Here is a 22,928-nt window from a genome sequence, read left to right as displayed (position 1 = left end):
TCTCTCAGGAAATACTCAACTCAAATGACTCGATCACTGAATTCCATAGTTTTATTGTATATCCTTGTTTTCTAATTATGTATTGCAGCACACTACTGTGCATTCTAATTTTTAACAAAGCATTTGAAAAATGGCTTTTTGCCATCTTAGGCATTGTATGACAATTGATTCAATTATCCATTTGCACATTTCTGGAGGGGCTTTGTTTACTTTTATTCATATAAGTAGTCTTTCAAGCAATGCGTCCACTGGGAGATTGAGATACACTTAGCAATCTTTTCCATTTCACTAAGACTGAAAGATTGCACTATCCACATTGCCACATAGACCTTGACTGTGTTTTTTCACAGAAACTCAGCAGCTGGAGCAGACATGGAAGGAATTGGGAGCACTGGGGACAGGATAAATTGAGGTCCAGGCTCGAGGCCTATCATTTACCCAAGGAGAGATTCGGCAACTGAAGCGGAACAGGGCACGCTTGAGTTTGAAAGTGAAAAAAACTCAAACTGTGACATCACAGGAAGGCCATGTGTTGATTGGCTGATGAGTATTGTAGCTTTGTTGCCATTTCTCCAAAGTTAGGGAGTTAATCTATGGAGCCGAGAAATTAAAAATTTTCATTTTTCTTTAAAATAAGTATAAGGGTTCTGTAAAAGTTAATTTCCCTACATTTAAATGATGTCAGTAAAAGGGATGTGAGTAACTAGTGAATCTTTTTTTTTTCTAAGGTTTATTAACTAATACATAAAAGGAATGGCAGGGCAGCTCTGACCTCGCTAGCACAAATCCTGTGCTATGTGGGAACTCTGAGACACTTCCCAAGTCCTGGACAACCATGTGTGCCAGAAGGGTCATCAGTTGCAGAAGCTCGAGCTCCGGGTTTCAAAACTTGAGCAACAGCTGGCATCACTGCAGCTCATCCGTGAGGTTGAGAGTTTCGTGGATAACGCGTTTATGGACGTGGTCACCCCACAGTTTAACTGTGTGCAGGGAGAGAGAGAATGAGTGACCACCAGGCAGTCAAGAAACTGGCAGATAGTGCGGTAGTCCCCTGAGAGCATCTCACTCTCCAACCAGTATTCAGTTCTGAGTGTAACCAGAGCCAAGTGCATGGCAACACAGTTGGCTCAGCTGTACATGGGGACAAGACGATGACTGAAAGAGCAACAGCAAAAGGACATTTGATAACTCAGGCAATAGGCAGGCATTGCTGCGGCCTCAGACGTGAATCCAGGATGGTATGTTCCCTCACTAGTGCCAGAGTTAAGGATGTCACTGAATGGCTGCCAAGAACCCTGAAGGGGGCAAGTGCACAGCCAGCAGTCATGGTCCACATCAGTACCAACGACACAGGTAGAAAAGGGATGTGGTCCTGTAGACAGAATTTAGGGAGCTAGATAAGAAATTAGCAAGCAGGACCTCAAAAATATTAATCTCTGGATTTGCCTGGTACCTATACCCAAGGGCCTTCTGTATGGTGAGGTAGCCTGGGCTGACAACCAGTGAGGTACCAAAAGCTCCACTTCAACGTTGCTTGCAAGCGTGACATGCAGGCCCTAAATGTCATCTGTTGCACCTGGGAGTCACAAGCTGGTGAGCGAGAGAAATGGTGACATGCTGTGGACTGGCGTGCACCACCACCACGACCAGTGGCTACAGCAGCTTGGCAACAGGCACCAATGCCGAAAGCAACTCAGCATCACTTGGCAGCTTCATATGTGGCATTCGTGGCAGAATCTGCCTCGCGAGGATTAGCTTTCACAGCCAAAGGTGCACCGAGAGAAGATACCCCACCTAAATGGATTGTTTTCTGCATGTCAGTCATCTTTCGGAGATCTTCCGATGCCACACGCAAGTATAGAAATAGAAGGATAGAGCAGATGAATGCGTGGCTGAAAAAATGGTGCAGGAGGGAGGGCTTTAGATTCCTGGGACATTGGAACCAGCTCTAAGGAGATGGGGCCTGTACAGGCCAGACAGTTGCACCCAAGTAGAGCCAGGAGCAATTTCCTTGCGGGGCAATTTGCTAGTACTATTAAACTAGCATGGCAGGGGTCTAGGAACCATGAGGTAATACTAGAGGGGAATAGCAAGGTGTACAGAATACTGGGAGAGGCACACAGCAATAGAGTAGAAAATACTAAGTTATTAGGTGGGATCAGAATAAGGGGGAAGTAATAAAGTCTAAATTAGGTTTACTGTGCATGTATGTGAATGTGTGGTAAATAAGATTGGTGAGTTGCAGGCACAGCTAGCCACGTGGAAATATGATGTAGGGGAGGGTTGGCATTATTGATTAGAGATCACTGCAGTCCTGGAGAGGATATCCTAGAGGGGTCAAGGACAGAATCTATTTGGCTAGAACTAAGGAACAAAAAAGGTGCCATTATATTGCTCGGTGTTGTCTATAGGTCACCAACTCGTGGGAAAGATGTAGAGGACCAAATATACAAGAAAATTACAGAGAGGTGCAAGAATTATAGAGTAGTTATAATGGGGGCTTTAATTATCCAAATATAGACTGGGATAGTAGTAGTGTAAAGGGCAGAGAGGGGCAAGAGTTCCTAGAGTATGTTCAGGAGAATTTTCTACAGCAGTATGTTTCCAATTCAACAAGAAAGGAGGAAGTGTTAGACACGGTTTTGGGGAATGAGGTGGGCCAAGTGGATCAAGTGTCAGTAGGAGAACATTAAAGGGACAGTGATCACTGTATCATAAGGCTTAGGTTGTTGTGGAAAAGGACAAAGAAATCTCGAGTAAGAATAATTAACAGTGTGGGGGAAGCCAACTTCAACGGGGTAAGAATAGACCTGGGCTGAATAAATTGGAATGAAAGGTTGGCAGGCAAACTGTAACTGCCTTTAAAGGAGGCACAATCAAGGTATATTCCCACAAAGGGGAAAGATAGGGCAAACAAATTCACAGCTTCCTGGATGACGAAAGAGATAGAGATAAATGAAGAAAAGGTGTGCTTATAATAGATATCAAATGGACAATACAACCGAAAATCAGGCAGAATATAGAAGATTCAGAGGGGAATTGAAAAGCAAATAAGAGAAGCAAAGAGTGAGTATGAAAAGTGACTGGTAGCTAACATAAAAAGGAATCCAAACGTCTTCTATAGGCATATAAAAAAGTAAAAGGAGGAATAGGGCCAATTAGGGATCTGTAAGGGGATTTATGCAGAAGGCAGGGAGCTTGGTTGAGGTATTAAATGAATACTTTGCATCTGTCTTTACCAAGGATGTTGATTCTGCACAGATCATATTGAAGGGGGAGATAGTAGAGACACTTGAAGGGTTTAAAATTGATACGGTGGTGATATTGGATAGGCTGTCTGTACTTAGTGATAAAACACCAGGGCCAGTTGAGATGCATTCAAGGATACTGAGGGAAGTGAGTGCAAATTGTGGAAACACTGGCCATAAGTTTCCAATCTTCTTAGATTCAGAGATGGTGCCAGTGGACTGGAGATTTGCAAAAAAGGGTGAAAGGGTGTAAGGATAAGCCTAGCAACTACAGGCTAGTCAGTTTAACCTAAATAGTGGGGAAGCTTCTAGAAATGATAAATCAGGACAAAATTAATAGTCACTTGGACAAATGCAGGTCAATTAAGGAAAGACTGCACATATTTGTTAAGGGAAAATCGTGTATAACTAACATACTTGAGTTTTTCGATGAGCTAACAGAGAGGGTTGATGAGATTAATGCAGTTGATGTGGTTGGTGTACCTGCACTTCCAAAAGGCATTTGATAAAGTGTCACATAACGAGCTTGTCAGCAAAATTAGAGCCCATAGAATAAAAGGAACAGTAGCAACACGGATACAAAATTGGCTGATTGACAGGAGACAGAGAGTAGTGTGAAGTGATTCATTTTGGTAGAAAGATTGCGCAGCAACAATATAAAATAAAGGGTACATTTCTGAAGGGGATTCAGGAGCAGAGGGACCTGGGTGTATATGTACATAAATTATTGAAGGTAGCAGGGCAGATTGAGAAAGCGGATAATAAAGTATGCGGGATCCTGGGCTTTACCAATAGGGCATAGAGTACAAAAGCAAGGAAGTTATGATAAATCCTGTATAAAACACTGGTTTGGCCTCAACTGGAATATTGTGTCCAGTTCTGGGCACCACACTTTAAGAAGGATGTTAAGGCACTCGAGAGGATACAGAAAAGATTCACGACAATGGTTCCAGGGATGAGGAATTTCAGTTACCTAGGTAGATTCAAGAAGTTGGGACTGTTTTCCTTGAAGAGAAGGTTGAGAGGAGATTTGATAGAGGTATTCAAAAATCATAAGGGGTCTGGACAGAGTAGATAGGGAGAAACTGTTCCCATTGGTGGAAGGGTCAAGAACCAGAGGGCACAGATTTAAGGTAATTAGCAAAAGTAGCAATGGCAACATGAGGAAAAACTTTTGCGTGCGAATGGGTTAGGATCTGGAATGTACTGCCCGAGAGTGTGGTGGCAGCAAGTTCAATTGAGGCATTCAAGAATTGGATTATCTGAAAAGGAAGAATGCGCAGGGCTACAGGGAGAAGGCGGGGGTGTGGCACTAGTGAATTGCTCCTTCAGAGATCCAGCACAGATACGACGGGCCGAATGACCTCCTCCTGTGCTATAACCATTCTATGACTATATCGGCATTTGTTCCCGTTGCTGTGATTCTCTGCTGTTACTGTGTTCGCCTTAAATATCTAAGCTTTTAGTATTTTGCCCTGAGGCCTGATGCGTTTTGCAGTACATTACGGTTATAATCTAGGAAATGCAGAAACCAATGTGATAACAACCAGATAATTTGTTTTAGTGTTGTCCATTCAGGGATAAATATTAGCCAGGGCATTAGAGGGAACTTCCTTTGCCTTCTTCACAACAGTGTCACGGGATTTGTTTTTTTTATGCCCACCTAACAGTAGGCAGAAAGGGTCACAGCATTTTCAACAGTGCAGCACTCCCTCAGTATGGCACTGGGGCATCAGCCTGGATTATATTAAATCTCTGGAGTGGAACTTCAACCCACAATTGCTATTCTTCTCATTGAGGATATTGTGCTACCAACTGAGCCACAGCTGGCACTTAGTAAAGGTAAAACCAAACTTCAGGTGTATTTCCACACATAGGCAACTGCAAAATCAACTCAAGCTTGAAAGTTTTACTGGGTAAGCCAATATTATACAAAATTCAGGAGACTGGCTCTGCTCCATCCTCTAACATTAACTATTATTTCCCAATGATCTGTCTTGACTGCAAAGTCATTTTGTTCACCTTGACCATTTCCTTGGTTGAGCACAGAGAGAGTAACTCATGGAAGAGACAAAAGACATGTGGTTGTATTTAATGGTGTTCAAAGACTTATATTTGTTCTATTTGAAGGATCTGTAAACTTATTTGAAGGCAAGTGCCTTCTTGTCCATTGTCTCTTGGTTGGACACCCTTTCCTCCACTACACTCTTGCTGCCTCCAAGCAGCAAGGGCAGGAAGCCTACCTGCGTACTGACCACTGAAACTGCAACTCTTCACTGTCTGCCAAGAGATGAGTAGTCCAAACAATTCTACCTCCCTCCCATGAGATACTACACCTCCATTCAGCAGGCTGTGGTCCAGAAGTCAGAATGGGAAATCAAATATCCATCAATAATCCACATTGCCATTTGTACTCCAATACATAGCACTATCATGCTGTCCAATCCCAGGTGTGTTTTATAAATATCTAAAAACATGATAAATTGAAATAAAAAGTGATGACCATAACAGCCAATTTAGTGAAATTTCAATAGCAAAATACTGTGGATGCTAGAAATCTGAAATGAAAAGCAGAAAATGCTGGAAATACTCAGCAGGTCTGGCAGCAACTATGGAGAGAGAAACAGAGTTAAAATTTCAGCTCAATGACCTTGCATCAGAATGGATGTTTCAGTTAACTATACAGTATACTTTTCTTTTTTCCCCTGGGACTACATCATTAAAATCTTATAAACATGCAATGATAAACCAAGAGTAAACTACTGCCCCAAAAAGGGGGTTGTTTTAAAGATTAATTTTTTTTTAACCATTCAAATCACATCAAATATACTGTACTCTTGGAATGGTGTTGAATTTAGTGCAAAAATAAAGATGCGTTTATCTGGTTGAATTCAGAGAGAACAGAATGAAGACATGCATGTTGAATAATGTTTTCCATCCTCTCACCGCAACCAGCTCATACATTGTGGCCTTTCTCACTATCTATTCCTCTTCAATATATTAATTACCCAGGTTCATCAGTTTAGGCGCCAACACATAGATGTCCACAGAGCTTCTTTCACACCGATACAATGAGAATATTTTGTCTCACATGAAAGCTATTTTAATTTGGGAAGGTGGGGGGGGGGGTTACTATCTTTGATGGTAAAGTCCCTTAATCTTACACTAGAAATAGTTCCAACAGTTCTTACAACAAAAAATAGCACTTCCATTGTTTAACAATACTTTAACCTGTGTCTGAACTGTTCCGTTAGTTAACACCCATTCTACAGATTATTTGATCAATATACTGGACAACTAGGTGTGAAACTCAAAAAATGTTTCAAGAATGCTGAACTACATTCAGAAAAGCTATGAAGCTTCTGTTTAAGTCTGTACCAAGGTTCTATACTCACTTTCCTAACTTAATACAGCTATCAGCCTCAGTTCTCCACCTCTTAATCAAAACCAGTTATTGCTCCCATTGCAGTCTGGAAGGACAGATGCACAAAAAGCTGAAATATCCTCCAGAAATAAATATTTATTACAACCTTAGTCTACACTGCTTTTTGTTTCTACATTTATCCTGAAGGTAAATTTTCAATAAATCATTACTTTGTCCTCTATAGCTGTGCCCTCAATTTAAGGATCCCATTCACTTAAATGTTGTAAGTAAATTTAATTGTGTTTTACACCATCAACTCATGTTTGAGTAGACATTAAATTTACTACCACCACTCAACCTGAACAAAAATATGTTCCCTAAATTCAACTAAACTCTGCTCAGACAAATTGCCCAAAAAGAACCAATGCTGTCGATGGGTTTCACTAATGCAAACACACCCAAATTCCTAAAATTCCACATCAGATCAGTCTACCAGTTAGACAGAAACAAGCCTGAACAGTTTCAGGTGCAGTTATGCCAAAATCATCCTTTGTAGCAGCCAGTAGGCTGATTTACAAAAATGAAATAAATATTCAGACAAGGCATTCAAATTCACAACTCTAGCACACACATTCAACAACAGAACCTCTAGGCTGCTCGTGAAATTAATGAGCAGAATCCCACTATTTTAACAAATTGCACTAGGCTCCCTTCATATGCACCGAAACTTAGGTAAAGCAACTGGCATTTCTACATTCGGTGCACTAACACACCAGCAAATCATTCATGACTGGATGAGAAAAAAAAAGCCTTTCAATGCAATTGTTAGCCAAATGGTACATCCGTAAAGCTAAAATTGACAATAGAAATTGGAACAAAATAAATAGCTTCAAACTCAATGTTTGAGCAGTAAAAAATATAAAGTTTAACAAAGAAAAGTCAGGGAAAATGGAGGGTGCAAGTAAATGGTTTGATTGCTACAAAAACTATTTTAATTTAAAGCTGTATTTTGGGTTTAGGGGAACATGACTGTACTGAAATTGGGCACTGTATTTAAGTTACGTGAACTGAAAACTTCAATCCACCCAGATCAAAGGATAATCATTTCCTTTGATCCAATACCAGCCTAAGGCCTTAAATCCTTTCATTTTAAAAAAAGAGGCTCCTGACAAACCATGCTCCATGATATCACTGTAGGAACAATTATGGCCTACTACTGTAACTTTGCAGCAATTATCACCAGTTGATTACCAAAAATAACTCATATCAAAATAGTCTGTATTCCTAATACACTTTTCAAAGCTTTTTAAATCTGCTAAAAGGTGAGACGACTTAAGAATCACATTTCCCATGCTTTGCACTCTGCTTCACTGGATTATTGCTCATTTTATCCACACAATATGTTATGCTGCATTCGCACAACTGTAGCATTGGCGTGCAGTAGCTTTATTTTGCGCCAGTGCTAAAAGGCTGTCGTATAAATCTAGAATCAGACCAACCTCCAGGGAATTTCATTCCACCTCACTCCAGGTTCACATTAATTTTGGACCTCAGAGTTAAAGTACAGCACTATCAGTAAAAAAAAAGCAACTTCACGGCCATGCTGTAAATGTCATGTAAATGCAGTAAATAGCGTCAACCACGGCTCAGTTGATAGCACTCTTGCCCAAGTCAGAGGTTTGTGGGTTCAAGTCCTATTCCAGAAACTTGAGTACAATAATTTAAATTGACACTCCAGTGTAGTACTGAGGGAGTGCTGCACTGTCAAAGGCACCACTTTTTAGATGAGACATTAAACAGAGACTTCATCTGCTCTGAGGTAGACGTAAAAAATCCCACAAAGTCATTTCGAAGTGGAACAGGAGCTCTCCTCGACCAATATTTATCCCTCAATCAACATCACAAAAACAGATTATCTGGTCACATTGATGTTTGTAGGAGCTATCTGTGTGCAAACTGACTGCCATGATTCCTGCATTACAAGTGACTACACTTCAAAAAATACTGAACTGACTGTGAAGCGCTTTGGGAAGTCCTGAGGCCGCAAATGCAAGTTTTTTTTAAATAAACTGATATGGGGTAAAAATAATATTTCCTCAAGCTCCTATGAATTGAATCTTTTGATGTAGAATTTCAAAACTGTACTGGAGTCCCGAGAATCTGAGACAATCCATTCAATTTTCTAATGCATTTGTTTCATACACTTACCTATTGCTGAAAGGTCTCACTCGAACAGCCACAGTCACAGCACTATCTTCTCCATTTAAACATGCGCTCTCTGCACATGGGCTCTGCGTTGATGTCTCTACCTGCCCAAGAGTTCCTCTTGTAAGTGTTTCACTTCTTGGTGGTTTTCGATCTCTATTATCCACCACTGAATTTGCAGAGTATTTTAAATTATTGATCCCTGAATCCATTGTTGGTTTTGAGATTTGGAAGCCTTTGGCCATTGTTTTAACAGAATATTTAGTTGGGTTTTTAGTTTCTTGCTGATTACCAAGTTTCACTGTTGCTATTTTGATTCCATTAGTCGTTAAAGTCCTGTTTCTAATTAAATTCTGTTCTGCGGGTATGTTAAAAGCCTTTTTCTCAGCCTTTTGCAGGTTATCATTTCCATCAGGTTTACCAGCCACCATTCTTTTAACAGGTGTTGTTGATAGTTTGCTTAGAGTCTCCACTTTGTTAACAGTTATTACTGAAGTTGTCTGATAGGGGGAGGAAGAGGTTGTTGAATATTCCTGTTTCTTTCCAATTGAAGCCAGCTTTGCAGTTGTAGATAGATTGCTTCTGGTACCTACAAAATTTTGCACTAATGAAGGCTCTGAAGATGCAAAACGTGTGGAATTGGTACATTTGGTTTGCAAAAGGTAATTATTTGGTCCCAGCATTGAGGTGTTTTGTACTGTGCCTTGTGCATTTTCCTTCAAAATGCTATTTCCTCTTTCTGAGTTACCCGCTTTAGTACGGCGCTGCAAAGTAAGTCTTCTTTCTCCTTCACCTGTATCAGCACTTATATTAGTATCATGAACACCAGGATTTCCTTTACCTGCAGTTTTTCTTCTCTGGAGGGCCAGCCTACCCTCAGATTTGGATGGCATAGGGGGTCCTATCATTCTTTTACTAGCTGACACTACATAAGTCTTATTAATCTCATTGCTTTTATCCTGGGACAACGTTGACTGTTCTTGTGTCTCATGGTCCTGCACTTGGGATGTAGGTTGTGGACCAAATCTTGTGCTTCCTTTCTCCAGAATGTTGATTGGATTGTGCTGCACTGAATGTAGAGCACCAATTATCATGGTTTGATCTCTGGAAGGGATGGTGTAAATAGGCATTTTACTTGGTATGCTTTTGATGAAAGCTAATTAAAAGATCTAAAGCAGAACAGAAATAATCTGAGCAGCAAAGGATCTTTCTTTCATGTAGACATGTTTACAAACTGTTGCTGAAAGAGACAAAAGAAAACTATTACAATGCAGTCAAATGTTTTCAACATTTTCTGTAAATGTATTTGAAGCTTTACTAAAAGATAGATATTGTATTACCAGCCATATACAATATAAATATTAGTTCATTTTTGTTTTACAGTATTTAATACTTCAGGAACAAATGAGTGAATGATCCATATACATCTAGATATGCACTTGAGAAATAAGTAAGCAAATCAGTTTGCAAAATGACTAGAGCTTCCTTTTAAACTAAAGATTTCACATTAACTTTTGATATTAAATGTTGTATGACTAAAATATGGGGACTGTTTCAATTTAGAAGTGTCAATTCTGCAATTTTAAAAAAATCAAAATTGAATTTAAAGCAAAGATATTTTTCTATTCCCCTCAAATTTTAGCCACACAATTGAAATCATCATCAAGACATGGTAAAGATTAACTAAATTTTCTTCTTATAAAAGTCAAATATTCTAGATTTTGTTCAATATCTCTCTGGATGTGAATAAACTAACTAGGAAATTTTAGTTTTCCAGAAAAATAACTGCTGCTAACGGAGATCTTTTCCAAATTATTTTTCATAGGAGTAAATATTTCTGCGTTCATGTTGGCCTTTACATGTTTTAAAAGAAATGCTGAGGGTGTAGCAAACACACCATACTATACATTAAAGATTAACCAATTATTTGCACTACCTCAAAAAAGGTACATCTTTATCTTCACACGACCACGCAGAGGTTTAACAGGCCAAACTTCACTAAATTATTTCATAAGGTGTTTCCCATACTGTCTTTCTGGAGTCTATGCATTAATAAAATACCCAAAAGGATATATAAGCATTGCTAAGGAACAGCTCCATTTCCCATAGAAATTAATGAGTAACAGTCTTGTCCCTTGACGTATACTTATGGTGGGATCACAAACTCACTGTAAGTGCATTCAACCTATCAAGAACCCATTCTGCAATTAACAGGACATCTGCTATAATTAACCCATAGGATGCAGCTTTAAAGAGCTCTCAGCTGTCTTTAATTAGCATGTCTCATTCAGTATCAAAAGGACAGCTGAGCTTTGGCGTAGATTGGTACTGATTTTTCCTCCCCTCTTCCTTCCAATCAGTATTTCACCTCTCCTCCCTTTCATCGAACTTTTCAGCATCAATATTTCTCCTCCCCCTCTGCAACCAACATCTGAATATATCTTTCCCTTCCCTAAAACCATCAGTATTTCTCCTTTTTTCTGCCCATAGAGCAGCTTAAGTAACAACCATCAAATTTCAGTCCACACAGTTTAGACTATGTCATGCAGGCCCCACCTGCCAAGAATGAGGCATATTAATTTTGTCGTATGAACATTGATTTTTAAACTTGCTGGGAAGAAGAGAAGGCCTGTTACAATGGCTGCCAGACACTTAGCTGAAAAACATTTACATACTAACAGACAGTGCTTGTGGAGACATTGTGGAGCCATTCCCTGACACATTCACCCCATAATGGATTTTGATCACCAGACATTGAAGGTGTAAGGAACAGCATTCCAGAGACTGCTAAGGTGATACAATCCACAAAAGCCAGGACTGGTTAAACCAGCTGGTCACATGACTAACTGGCTGGTCCAGGGTTTCTGAACGAGCCACAGAGAGTTTGAACTTAGAAAAGTCTGTTTGCTCCTGGAGTGAGAAGACCTCTCCTGTCTGCTCCCATCTCTTTCTCACAAGTTTTTGGACCCACTGAGGCCACATGAACTTCAGGAGACAAAAGTCTCCTACATTGATCAAGGTTGAAGAAGAATACTGGACCCCAATGAAAAGCCAGGCCTACCTACAATCAAGGGCTTTACAGCGAGCTTGAAGAACAGTAACCAAAACCATCTTCAGATATTGCCTCAAACTTTTCCGCTTTATTTCTTCTGCTCTTTTCTGTCCCTATCTGCATGTGGGTATCACATATGCACGCTAGCATGGGTGCGTATCCGTTGGCGTTAACCGAATTAGAGTTTAAGTTTAATAAAGTTCAACCTTTTTTCTTTAAACCTAAGAAAACCTGTTTGACTAGTTTCTTTGCCTTATAATTGGAAGCTAGTGAACAAGGATTCACTCAGGGGGAGCTAAAAAATAGTGTTTAAAATTAAAACGTTACGCTAAGACCATGTGAAGACTGAAGGGAACCCTGGACCCCTTTCTCATATGGTCGTGACAACTATTAATGTTACAATAAGTTCTGATCTGTTTTATAGCTTGTAAACAGATGCTGGTCTGTAATAACCACTTAATACCACAAAACAAAATTAAAATTTCAAACAGAAACCTCTATCATCTTGGAAAGAAAACGTAACCGCCAGCAGATTTTCCTCCATTACCTGATATCTTCTTAAATCCCTCACCCTTGCCCCAAATGCAAGCAGCTCATCAAATTGATCACGACAAATAAGACCTTCCGTTCAGTTGCTTCTACTACATTCCCCCCCCTCCCCTTGCTTGCCAAGCTAAGCCACCTAAAGTTTCTCCCTGCCCTAGCCTGAACACCCATCTTTCTCGAGCTCCTCTCTCATTTTCCCTCTTGGAGCTCATCAAGAAACCCACCTCTTGCTCCCTTGACCCCATTCCCTCTAAACTGGTGACCTCCCAACTTCCATTCTTGATCCCCGTGCCAGCTAAAACTCGAAACGGTTCCTTCTCTCCAGGTATCTAACCTCTCATCTTCAAAACTATCAACCCCTCCTTCAAAAAAAAACTTTGCCTCCTCCATCCTTGCAAACTACCTTCCAACCTTGTTTTTTTCTCCATGGATGTGTTGTCACCTCCAAGATTTGCACCCTTCTTTCCCCAACTCCATGTTTGAAGCTCACCTATCAAGTTTTGCACTTCACCACAGCACAAACAGTCCTAATCCAAGCCACAGCATCCTGTTAGTGCAGTGCACATTCCTCATCATTCTTCACAGCCTTTGACAGGGTCAATCATATCATCCACCTTCATTGTCCAGCTGAGTGCGATTTTCTATATTTAGTTCCACTCTTAACCTATCCAATCATAGCCACAACATCTCTAGTAATAAACTTTTCTTACCCACCACCACCCTCCCCCCGCCCCCCTTCACCATTACTCAGTAATACCCAAAGACCTATCCTCAGTCTCTCCCATTTCCTTATCTACATGCAGCCCCTTGACACAAAGACACTTGGCCAGATTCCACAGCTAAAGTGATAACACCCAGCTCTATCAAGCTCTATACTGTCTGTGTTGTTAGACTACTCACTCAACATCCAGTCTTGGAAGAGCCATAAATTGTTCCAGTTAAACACTGGGTGTTGACTGGGAAAACTAAACCCTCCATATCCTTGCCATTGATACCATCCCCCAAACTGTCCCTGGTTGAACCACACTGTCCACAAACTCAGCATCCTATTTTAACAACAAGCTTAGTGATGGGGGATTCTAGAGTTACGGCAACAAGCAGGCGTTTCTGTGGCCACAAACATGAATTCAGGATGGTAGGTTGCCTCCCTGGTGCCAGGGTCAAGGATGTCACATATTCATTCATGGGATGTGGACGTCGCTGGCTAGGCCAGCATTTATTGCCCATCCCTAATTGCCCTTGAGAGGGCGGTGGTGAGCTGCCTTCTTGAACCGCTGCAGTCCATGTGAGGTAGGTACACCCACAGTGCTGTCAGGAAGGGAGTTCCAGGATTTTGACCCAGTGACAGTGAAGGAACAGCGATATAGTTCCAAGTCAGGACTGAGAGAGACTTGGATGGGAACTTGCAGCTGGTGGTATTCCCATCCACTTTCTGCCCTTGTCCTTCTAGTTGGTAGAGGTCGTGGGTTTGGAGCATTGGTGCATTGCTGCAGTGCATCTTGTAGATGGTACACTCTACTGCCACTGTGTGTTCGTGGTGGAGGGAGTGAATGTTTGTAGATGGGGTGCCAATCAAACGGGCTGCTTTGTCCTGGATTGTGTCAAGCTTCTTGAATGTTGTTGGAAATGCACCCATCCAGGCAAGTGGAGAGTATTCCATCACACTCCTGACTTGTGCCTTGTAGATGATGGACAGGCTTTGGGGAGTCAGGATATGAGTTACTTGCCACAGGATTCCAAACCTCTGACCTGTTCTTGTAGCCACGGTATTTCTATGGCTACTCCAGTTCAGTTTCTGGTCAATGGTACAGGGCACAATTTCAAAATTTGCACATGACTCAAAACTTGGAAGCATTGTGAACTGTGAGGAGGATAGTGATAAACTTCAAGAGTACATAGACAGGCTGGCAGAATGGACGGACAAGTGGCAAATGAAATTTAACGCATAGAAGTGTGAAGTGATTCATTTTGATAGGAAGAACGAGGAGAAGCACTATAAATTAAAGGGTACAATTCTAAAGGAGGTGCAGGAGCAGGGGGGCCTGGGGGTATATGCACACAATTCACTGAAGGTTGCAAGGCAGATTGAGAAAACAGATAATAAAGCATATGCGCTCCTATGCTTTATCAATAGGGGCATAGAGTACAAAAACAAGGAAGTTATGATAAGCCTGTATAAAACACTGGTTTGGCCTGAAGTGGACTACTGTAGTTCTGGGCACCACACTTTAGGAAGGAAGTTAAGGCATTAGAGGATGCAGAAAAGATACACGAGAATGGTTCCAGATATGTAGAACTTCAGTTACGTGGATAGGTTGCAGAAGCTGGGTCTGCTCCTCGGAGAAGATTAAGAGATTTGATAGACGCGTTCAAAATTGTGAGGGGTCTGGACAGAGGCGATAGGGAGAAATCCTTTCAATTGGCAGAAGGATCCAGAACCAGGGGATACCTATTTAAGGTGATTGGCAAAAAAAGCAAAGGCAACATAAAAAAACTTTGTTTTTTTACACGAGTGGTTAGGATCTGGAACACACTGGTGGAGGCAAATTCAATCGAGGCGTTCAAAAGAGAATTGGATAATTATCTGGAGAGAAAAAAAAGCAGGGCTACAGAGAACAGGGAGCAGAGTGGGACTTGGTGAGTTGCTCTTCTGGAGAGCATCAGACACGATGGGCCGAATAGCCTCCTTCCATACTGCAACCATTCTCTGCTTCTATGATTGTGAGTCCATGACCCCATATTCTCTCCATCGTAAAGACTGCTGACTTCCATCTGTAAAATCACACACCTCTGCCCATCTGCTGCCAAAACAATCCAATAGTTTTGTAACCTTTAGACTCAACTGTTTCCATCGATCTCCTGGTCAGCCTCCTATGCTCCACCTTTCATAAACCTCAGTACAGCTAAAGTGTTGCCTGTGTCCCATTCCACACCATATCCTGTTCATCCATCACCTTGTGTTCATTGGCCTACATTGGCAATCCCCCAACACTTCAAAATGTAAAAGTCGCATCCCTATGTTCAAATCCTTTTCATGGTCCCGTCCTCCCCATCACCAACATTTTCCAGTTCCACAACCCAAGTATTCTGGATTCCACCATCTCTGCCCTCTTGTGGTAGCAAAAATGCGGGAAGTGCCATATTGAGAATGAGAATTATTTTGGGGATTGGGGGGGGGGGGGGGGGGGGGAGAGAGATACGGGGGGGGGGGGGGGGGGAGAGATACGGGGGGGGGGGGGGGAGAGATACGGGGGGGGGGGGGGGAGAGATACGGGGGGGGGGGGAGAGATACGGGGGGGGGGGGAGAGATACGGGGGGGGGGGAGAGATACGGGGGGGGGGGAGAGAGAGATACGGGGGGGGGGGGGAGAGATACGGGGGGGGGGGGGGAGAGATACGGGGGGGGGGGGGGAGAGATACGGGGGGGGGGGGGAGAGATACGGGGGGGGGGGGAGAGATACGGGGGGGGGGGGGGGGGAGAGATACGGGGGGGGGGGGGAGAGATACGGGGGGGGGGGGGGAGAGATACGGGGGGGGGGGGAGAGATACGGGGGGGGGGGGGGGAGAGATACGGGGGGGGGGGGGGGAGAGATACGGGGGGGGGGGGGGGAGAGATACGGGGGGGGGGGGGGAGAGATACGGGGGGGGGGAGAGAGATACGGGGGGGGGGGAGAGATACGGGGGGGGGGGAGAGATACGGGGGGGGGGGGGAGATACGGGGGGGGGGGGGAGAGATACAGGGGGGGGAGATACGGGGGGGGGGGGAGATACGGGGGGGGGGGGAGATACGGGGGGGGGGGGGAGAGATACAGGGGGGGGAGATACGGGGGGGGGGGAGATACGGGGGGGGGGAGAGATACGGGGGGGGGGGAGAGATACGGGGGGGGGGGGAGAGATACGGGGGGGGGGGGAGAGATACGGGGGGGGGGGGGAGAGATACGGGGGGGGGGGGAGAGATACGGGGGGGGGGGGGAGAGATACGGGGGGGGGGGGGAGAGATACGGGGGGGGGGGAGAGATACGGGGGGGGGGGGAGAGATACGGGGGGGGGGGGAGAGATACGGGGGGGGGGGGAGAGATACGGGGGGGGGGGAGAGATACGGGGGGGGGGAGAGATACGGGGGGGGGGGAGAGATACGGGGGGGGGGGGAGAGATACGGGGGGGGGGGGGAAGAGATACGGGGGGGGGGGGGGAAGAGATACGGGGGGGGGGGGGAAGAGATACGGGGGGGGGGGGGGAGAGATACGGGGGGGGGGGAGAGATACGGAGGGGGGGGGGGAGAGATACGGGGGGGGGGGGGGGGAGAGATACGGGGGGGGGGGGGGGGGGGAGAGATACGGGGGGGGGGGGGGGGGGAGAGATACGGGGGGGGGGGGGGAGAGATACGGGGGGGGGGGGGGAGAGATACGGGGGGGGGGGGGGGAGAGATACGGGGGGGGGGGGGGAGAGATACGGGGGGGGGGGGGAGAGATACGGGGGGGGGGGGAGAGATACGGGGGGGGGGGGAGAGATACGGGGGGGGGGGAGAGATACGGGGGGGGGGGGAGAGATACGGGGGGGGGGGGGGAGAGATACGGGGGGGGGGGGGGAGAGATACGGGGGGGGGGGGGAGAGATACGGGGGGGGGGGGAGATACGGGGGGGGGGGGGGAGATACGGGGGGGGGGGGGGAGAGATACGGGGGGGGGGGGGGAGAGATACGGGGGGGGGGGGGGAGAGATACGGGGGGGGGGGGGAGAGATACGGGGGGGGGGGGGAGAGATACGGGGGGGGGGGGAGAGATACGGGGGGGGGGGAGAGATACGGGGGGGGGGGAGAGATACGGGGGGGGGGAGAGATACGGGGGGGGGGGGAGAGATACGGGGGGGGGGGGGAGAGGAGAGACGGGGGGGGGAGAGGAGAGATACGGGGGGGGGAGAGGAGAGATACGGGGGGGGGAGAGGAGAGATACGGGGGGGGGAGAGGAGAGATACGGGGGGGGGGGAGAGGAGAGATACGGGGGGGGGGGGAGAGGAGAGATACGGGGGGGGGAGAGAGGAGAGATACGGGGGGGGGGAGAGAGATACGGGGGGGGGGAGAGAGATACGGGGGGGGGGGGGAGAGATACGGGGGGGGGAGAGAGATACGGGGGGGGAGAGAGATACGGGGGGGGGAAGAGAGAGACGGGGGGGGGGAAGAGAGAGACGGGGGGGGGAAGAGAGAGACGGGGGGGGGAAGAGAGAGACGGGGGGGGGGGAAGAGAGAGACGGGGGGGGGAGGAGAGAGACGGGGGGGGAGGAGAGAGACGGGGGGGGGAAGAGAGAGACGGGGGGGGGAAGAGAGAGACGGGGGGGGGAAGAGAGAGACGGGGGGGGGAAGAGAGAGACGGGGGGGGGAAGAGAGAGACGGGGGGGGGAAGAGAGAGACGGGGGGGGGAAGAGAGAGACGGGGGGGGGAAGAGAGAGACGGGGGGGGGAAGAGAGAGACGGGGGGGGGAAGAGAGAGACGGGGGGGGGAAGAGAGAGACGGGGGGGGGGGAAGAGAGAGACGGGGGGGGGGAAGAGAGAGACGGGGGGGGGAAGAGAGAGACGGGGGGGGAAGAGAGAGACGGGGGGGGGAAGAGAGAGACGGGGGGGGGAAGAGAGAGACGGGGGGGGGAAGAGAGAGACGGGGGGGGGAAGAGAGAGACGGGGGGGGGAAGAGAGAGACGGGGGGGGGAAGAGAGAGACGGGGGGGGGAAGAGAGAGACGGGGGGGGAAGAGAGAGACGGGGGGGGGAAGAGAGAGACGGGGGGGGGAAGAGAGAGACGGGGGGGGGAAGAGAGAGACGGGGGGGGGAAGAGAGAGACGGGGGGGGGAAGAGAGAGACGGGGGGGGAAGAGAGAGACGGGGGGGGGAAGAGAGAGACGGGGGGGGAAGAGAGAGACGGGGGGGGGAAGAGAGAGACGGGGGGGGGAAGAGAGAGACGGGGGGGGGAAGAGAGAGACGGGGGGGGGAAGAGAGAGACGGGGGGGGGAAGAGAGAGACGGGGGGGGGAAGAGAGAGACGGGGGGGGGAAGAGAGAGACGGGGGGGGGAAGAGAGAGACGGGGGGGGAAGAGAGAGACGGGGGGGGAAGAGAGAGACGGGGGGGGGAAGAGAGAGACGGGGGGGGGAGAGAGAGACGGGGGGGGGAAGAGAGAGACGGGGGGGGAAGAGAGAGACGGGGGGGGAAGAGAGAGACGGGGGGGGGAAGAGAGAGACGGGGGGGGGAAGAGAGAGACGGGGGGGGGAAGAGAGAGACGGGGGGGGGAAGAGAGAGACGGGGGGGGGAAGAGAGAGACGGGGGGGGGAAGAGAGAGACGGGGGGGGGAAGAGAGAGACGGGGGGGGGAAGAGAGAGACGGGGGGGGGAAGAGAGAGACGGGGGGGGGAAGAGAGAGACGGGGGGGGGAAGAGAGAGACGGGGGGGGGAAGAGAGAGACGGGGGGGGGAAGAGAGAGACGGGGGGGGGAAGAGAGAGACGGGGGGGGAAGAGAGAGACGGGGGGGGGAAGAGAGAGACGGGGGGGGAAGAGAGAGACGGGGGGGGAAGAGAGAGACGGGGGGGGAAGAGAGAGACGGGGGGGGAAGAGAGAGACGGGGGGGGACGGGGGAAGAGAGAGACGGGGGGGGAAGAAGAGGAGACGGGGGGGGAAGAGAGAGACGGGGGGGGAAGAGAGAGACGGGGGGGGGAAGAGAGACGGGTGGGGGGAAGAGAGAAGAGAGTGGGGGGGCGAGGGAGAGGCGACGGGGGGGCGACGGGTGGGGGGGGGCACGGGAGGGGGCGACGGGGGGGGGGGGGGCGGACGGGGGGGGGGCGACGGGGGGGGGGCACGGGGGGGGCGACGGGGGGGGGCGACGGGGGGGGGGGCGACGCGGGGGGGCGACGGGGGGGCGACGGGGGGGGCGACGGGGGGGGGGCGACGGGGTTCGGGGGGGGCGACGGGGGGGGGGCGACGGGGGGGGGCGAGGGAGCGAGGCGACGGGGGGGGGGGGGGCGAGGGGAGGGCGACGGGGCGGGGGGGGGGCAAGGGGAGGGCGACGGGTGGCGGGAGGGGGGGCGAGGGGGGAGGGCGACGGGGGGGGCGAGGGAAGGGCGACGGGGGGGGCGAGGGGAGGGCGACGGGGGGGGGGGGCGAGGGGAGGGCGACGGGGGCGGGGGCGAGGGGAGGAGGGGCGAGACGCGGGGGGGGGCGAGGGGCTAAGAGGAGGCACGGGGGGGGGCGAGGGGAGGGCAACGGGGAGGGGGGGGCGAGGGGAGGGCGACGGGGGGGGGGCGAGGGGAGGGCGACGGGGGGGCAAGGGGAGGGCGACGGGGGGGGCGCGAGGGGAGGGCGACGGGGGGGGCGAGGGGAGGGCGACGGGGGGGGGCGAGTGGAGGGCGACGGGGGGGGGCGAGGGGGGGGGGGCGAGGGGAGGGCGACGGGGGGGGGGCGAGGGGAGGGCGACGGGGGGGGGGCGAGGGAGGGCGACGGGGGGGGCGACGGGGGGGGGGGAGGGGGGCGACGAGGGGGGGGGCCAGGGGAGGGCGACGGGGGGGGGGGGGGGGGGGCGACGGGGGGGGCAAGGGGAGGGCGACGGGGGGCGAGCGACGGGGGGGGCGAGGGGAGGGCAACGGGGGGGGGAGCAGGGGGGGGCGACGGGATGGCGAGGGGAGGGCGACGGGGGGGGCGCGACGGGGTGGGCGAGGGGAGGGTGACGGGGTGGGCGAGGGGAGGGCGACGGGGCGGGGGGGGCGAGGGGGAGGGCGACGGGGCGGGGGGGGGCGAGGGGAGGGCGACGGGGGGGGGGCGAGGGGGAGGGCGACGGGGAGGGAGAGAAGGGGAAAGCGGGGGGAGAGAAGGGGAAAGCGGGGGAGAGAAGGGGAAAGCGGGGGAGAGAAGGGGAAAGCGGGGGAGAGAAGGGGAAAGCGGGGGAGAGAAGGGGAAAGCGGGGGAGAGAAGGGGAAAGCGGGGGAGAGAAGGGGAAAGCGGGGGAGAGAAGGGGAAAGCGGGGGAGAGAAGGGGGGGAGGATGGGGTCGAGGGGGTAGCGAGGCAGAGTGACATAGGGTGAGAGGGGGGAGGATGGGGGTCAAGGGGGTACCGAGGCAGAGTGACAGTGAGGGGGTGAAGGGGGGACAGGGGCCGAGATAAAGTAAAGGGGGTACCGAGGCAGAGAGTGAGGGGGTGAAGGGGGGGGGCGGAGAGAGTGAGGGGGTAAAGGGGGGGGCGGAGAGAGTGAGGGGGTGAAGGGGGGGATGGAGAGAGTGAGGGGGTGAAGGGGGGGATGGAGAGAGTGAGGGAGTGAAGGGGGGGCAGACAGAGTGAGGGGGTGAAGGGGGTGGCGGAGAGAGTGAGGGGTGAAAGGGGGGCGGAGAGAGTGAGGGGGTGAAGGGGGGGATGGAGAGAGTGAGGGGGTGAAGGGGGGATGGAGAGAGTGAGGGGGTGAAGGGGGGCAGAGGGGGTGAAGGGGGGCAGAGGGGGTGAAGGGGGGCAGAGGGGGCAGAGAGAGTGAGGGGGGGCAGAGAGAGTGAGGGGGTGAAGAGGGGGGCGGTGAGAGTGAGGGGGTGAAGGGGGGGCGGAGAGAGTGAGGGGGTGAAGGGGGGGCGGAGAGAGTGAGGGGGTGAAGGGGGGGCGGAGAGAGTGAGGGGGTGGGGGGGGCGGAAAGACTGAGGGGGGGGCAGAGAGACTGAGAGGGTGAGGGGGGGCGGAGGGGTGAGGGGGGGCGGAGGGGGTGAAGGGGTGAAGGGGGGCTGAGGGGGTGAAGGGGGGGCTGAGGGGGTGAAGGGGGGGCGGAGAGAGTGAGGGGGCAGAAAGAGTGAGGGGGTGAAGGGGGGGACGGAGAGAGTGAGGGGGCAGAGTGAGGGGTGAAGGGGGGGGCGGAGAGAGTGAGGGGTGAAGGGGGGGCGGGGAGAGTGAGGGGTGAAGGGGGGCGGAGAGAGTGAGGTGTGAAGGGGGGCGGAGAGAGTGAGGGGTAAAGGGGGGGCGGAGAGAGTGAGGAGTGAGGGGTGAAGGGGGGGCGGGGAGAGTGAGGGGGTGGGGGGGGGCGGAAAGACTGAGGGGGGGGGGCGGAGAGACTGAGAGGGTGAGGGGGGGGCGGAGGGGGTGAAGGGGGCCAGAGAGAGTGAGGGGTGAAGGGGGGGCGGGGAGAGCGAGGGGTGAAGGGGGGGCGGGGAGAGCGAGGGGTGAAGGGGGGGCGGGGAGAGCGAGGGGTGAAGGGGGGGCGGGGAGAGCGAGGGGTGAAGGGGGGGCGGGGAGAGCGAGGGGTGAAGGGGGGGCGGGGAGAGTGAGGGGTGAAGGGGGGGCGGGGAGAGCGAGGGGTGAAGGGGGGGCGGGGAGAGAGTGAGGGGTGAAGGGGGGGCGGGGAGAGCGAGGGGTGAAAGGGGGGGGCGGAGAGAGTGAGGGGTGAAAGGGGGGGCGCGGAGAGAGTGAAGCGGTGTCGAGACTGTGGTTCTTCGTCCTTCTTCACGCAAAACTCACCTTCTTCGTCCATCTCCGCGAGCCCGCCTCACGCATTCGAATTCCACAGCCCTCGCCTCATTGGCTCATTCCACCCCACTGACGTTGTGCGTAGTGACGCACCGCAGCTAGCGGAAGCCCAGCAATCAGCCGTTGGGTCAATTGTTCAAAGCAGAATATTCCGTAATGACCCCGCCTTTGGCCTGGCTCTCCCTTGGGAGAGTTGTGAAGGATATTTTTAATCCTGGAAAGTTTATGTGGAAAGGAAATGGCTTTTCGATTCCAATTTTTGCACTTTATGACCAGGAAGCGTAGGAAGGAGTTGGGCGAACAAAAAAGACATAAGTATTTTAAGAATCAAAATCAGAGAATGTAGGTTTGAAAGTATGGGTGGCACACAGAGACAAACATCAACTTTTTTATTCGTTCATAGGATGTCGGTGTCGCTGGTTAGGCCAGCATTCATTGCCCATCCCTGATTGCCCTTGAGAAGGTGGTGGTGAGTTGTTTTCTTGAACTGCTGCAGTCCTGGGGTGTAAGTACACCAACAGTGCTGTTAGGACGGGAATTCCAGGATTTTGACCAAGCAACTGAAGAAACAACGACATAGTCCCAAGTCAGGATGTTGTGTGGCTTGGAAGGGAACTTGCAGGTTGTGGAGTTCCCATGCGTCTGGTGCCCTTGTCCTTCTAAGTGGTAGAAGTTGTGGGTTTGGAAGGTGCTGTCTAAGGAGCCTTGGTGGGTTTTTTTTCAGTGCATCTAGTAGATGGTACACACTGCTGCCACTGTGCATCGGTGCTGGAGGGAGTGAACGTTTAAGGTCGTGAATGGGGTGCCAACCAAGCGGGCTACTTTGTCCTGGATGGTGTTGAGCTTCTTGAGTGTGAAATTTGCTCTTTGATCTTCCGGAAACGTATTGGTCTTCCAGTGTGAGGAGCTCCCCACGACCGAGTGTTGCAAACTGGTATATTCCAAGGTCCAGGATTACTAGACAGAGTAGATAGAGATGGTTCCCATTTGCAGAATGGCGGAGAACCAGAGGATGCCAATTTAAGGTGATTAGCGAAGAACCAATGGCAAC

The 22,928-nt window shown here is 50.5% G+C and overlaps 1 protein-coding gene across 2 annotated transcripts in view; it reads right to left on the bottom strand.

The window, feature by feature from the left end:
- Positions 1-21,916, bottom strand: part of kif14 (kinesin family member 14) — a 141,617-nt gene extending 119,701 nt beyond the window's left edge. The window contains exons 1-2 of one of the 2 annotated variants that reach the window (XM_068037605.1): positions 21,869-21,916; positions 8,821-10,057 (exon numbers count right to left, since the gene is read on the bottom strand). In XM_068037605.1, the coding sequence (XP_067893706.1) occupies positions 8,821-9,947 (1,127 nt within the window). In that variant the 5' untranslated portion in view covers positions 9,948-10,057; positions 21,869-21,916. The remainder of the gene's footprint in view (positions 1-8,820; positions 10,058-21,868) is intronic. The other variant, XM_068037606.1, reaches the window with a different exon arrangement.
- Between the last annotated feature and the right edge of the window lie 1,012 nt (positions 21,917-22,928).

Source organism: Heterodontus francisci, chromosome 8 (assembly GCF_036365525.1).
Source record: "Heterodontus francisci isolate sHetFra1 chromosome 8, sHetFra1.hap1, whole genome shotgun sequence".
NCBI lineage: Eukaryota > Metazoa > Chordata > Chondrichthyes > Heterodontiformes > Heterodontidae > Heterodontus > Heterodontus francisci.
This window is presented reverse-complemented; position numbering and strand designations above follow the sequence as displayed.